General features: G+C 63.3%; 2 protein-coding genes across 5 annotated transcripts in view; one reads left to right on the forward strand and one right to left on the reverse strand.

Moving 5' to 3' along the window:
• Positions 1 to 518, reverse strand: part of NOC4L (nucleolar complex associated 4 homolog) — a 6,286-nt gene extending 5,768 nt beyond the window's left edge. For all 4 annotated transcript variants that reach the window (XM_014587404.2, XM_014587403.2, XM_014587402.2 and 1 more), the window contains exon 1: positions 73 to 518. The gene's annotated coding sequence lies outside the window, so the exon portion shown is untranslated. The remainder of the gene's footprint in view (positions 1 to 72) is intronic.
• Positions 1 to 1,847, forward strand: part of DDX51 (DEAD-box helicase 51) — a 6,966-nt gene that overhangs the window by 844 nt on the left and 4,275 nt on the right. Inside the window, exons 2-6 of the mRNA XM_027771373.1 lie at positions 514 to 833; positions 954 to 1,099; positions 1,177 to 1,248; positions 1,377 to 1,483; positions 1,643 to 1,821. Coding sequence (XP_027627174.1) covers positions 514 to 833; positions 954 to 1,099; positions 1,177 to 1,248; positions 1,377 to 1,483; positions 1,643 to 1,821 — 824 coding nt within the window. The remainder of the gene's footprint in view (positions 1 to 513; positions 834 to 953; positions 1,100 to 1,176; positions 1,249 to 1,376; positions 1,484 to 1,642; positions 1,822 to 1,847) is intronic.

A 1,847-nucleotide genomic window follows, 5' to 3' on the forward strand; every position in this document is an offset into this window, starting at 1 on the left:
CTGCGCTTGCCACCCTGGGGCTAGGACTGCGCCATCGCGGGGCTTTTGTCTCCCGCGGCGAAACCTCCTTACCTGCTCTAGGGCGGCTTGTGCCAACCGGCCCCCCAACGCGGCTTCCTGAGGTTCTTTCTGCGCTCACCAATCTCTCTAGCAAAACGGAGGCCTTTCACGTTTCTCACCCTGTGCTTTGTGTTGGGGGAGGTTTTCAGCTAACCAAGGAGGCACGTGGACCTTGGGAAGTGACCATCTGGAATAAAAACCGTCTGGCAGGATGCAGGCGAGGCCGTGTGAAAGTTCCCTTCTGAGCTGGGAATGGAAGATGTGCAAAGGGCCAACCAGGCCATCACCGGGAGAGGGCAGAGCAGGGTGGAGGCCTGGAGCCGGGCGAACTTTGGGCAGAACCTCTGGTTCAGGCTAGTGTGGAGCGAGTGCTGGGACGCTAGACTGGGACGCTAGACTGGGACAGGCCACAGAGGACCTCCTGGGGCAGTGCAGTGTCAGGTCATCCTGGTGACGTTGCTTCAGGGGGTGGCATCTGCTGCGTCTTCTAACATCCGAGACTACCAGGAAAGCAGACCGGGGGAGTCAAAGCTTTCTAACAGAAGGCTCCTCTTCCTGCCCTCCTTGGCTTGAGCCTTCTGAGGGCTCTGGACTATGTCCTGGTCTCACCCTCCTGCAGCAGGTGCAGCCTTTCCTACCGAGGTGGCTGGCAGAGCCACGCCGTGTCAAGAAAAACGTGACTGCAGACCTTGTTCCTATCGAGAACATCCCTGAGGTCCACCCTGACCTGCAGAAGCAGCTCCGGGCACATGGCATCTCATCCTACTTCCCAGGTGTCCTGGGGCAAGCGGATGGGGCACTCCACACCCAGGGCAGTGCCAGCCGCAGGGCTGGGGCCCAGCCCACGGCCACAGACGGACCTGATGTGACGGCCCTTCTCCTTCCCGGTCTAGTCCAGGCAGCTGTGATCCCCGTCGTCCTCGAGAGCGCGGCCAATGGGTTCCTGGTGGGCAGAGGTGGCTATCGGCCCAGCGACCTCTGTGTCTCTGCCCCGACAGGCAGCGGGAAGACACTGGCCTTTGTCATCCCTGTGGTCCAGGTGGGTGGAGCCCCCTCCAGCCAAGGCTCAGCGGGATGAAGCCAGCTCTTCTGACGAGGCACCCTCCCTCCCTGCAGGCCCTGCTGCACCGAGTGGTGTGCCACGTCCGTGCCCTGGTTGTGCTACCCACCAAGGAGTTGGCCCAGCAGGCACGTGGACCCTGCCCAAGGCAGCTGCCCCACTGGGAGCACTCTGGCCCCGAGTGACCAGGCTGGACCCTGGCCCGCGTAGTGGGGGCACAGCAGCTACCACAGCCTGGTGACAGATTCCTTTTCAGGTGAGCAAAGTGTTCAACGTTTATACTGATGCCACACCTCTGCGGGTCGCCCTGCTTACTGGACAGAAGCCGCTGGCCAAGGAGCAAGAGAGCCTTGTGCAGAAAACGTGAGCTCTGCTTTGCAGGAGGGCCCTGCGGCCCTCAGGCAGGCCGAGGCCTGTGCAGCAGCCCGCTTTGGCCCACTGCCCGGTGGGAGCTGGAAGGGCCGCTCCCTGCCAGCTTCCTGGGTTGCGGCCCCTGGAACAGCTTCCTCCTCTGGCTCATAGACCCGATGGCTACCGCTGCCTGGCTGACATTGTCGTGGCCACCCCCGGCCGCCTGGTGGACCACATCGACCAGACGCCAGCATTTAGCCTGCAGCAGCTCCGCTTCCTGGTAGGCCGCCGCCCTGGGGCCTGGGTACCGAGCCGGGCTGATCCCGCGGCGCCACCCCCACCACAGGCTGGCTCTCTCCACAGGTCACCCACGCGG

Source organism: Tupaia chinensis, unplaced genomic scaffold, assembly GCF_000334495.1.
Source record: "Tupaia chinensis unplaced genomic scaffold, TupChi_1.0 Scaffold000211_1, whole genome shotgun sequence".
In the NCBI taxonomy this organism is placed as follows: Eukaryota; Metazoa; Chordata; class Mammalia; order Scandentia; family Tupaiidae; genus Tupaia; species Tupaia belangeri.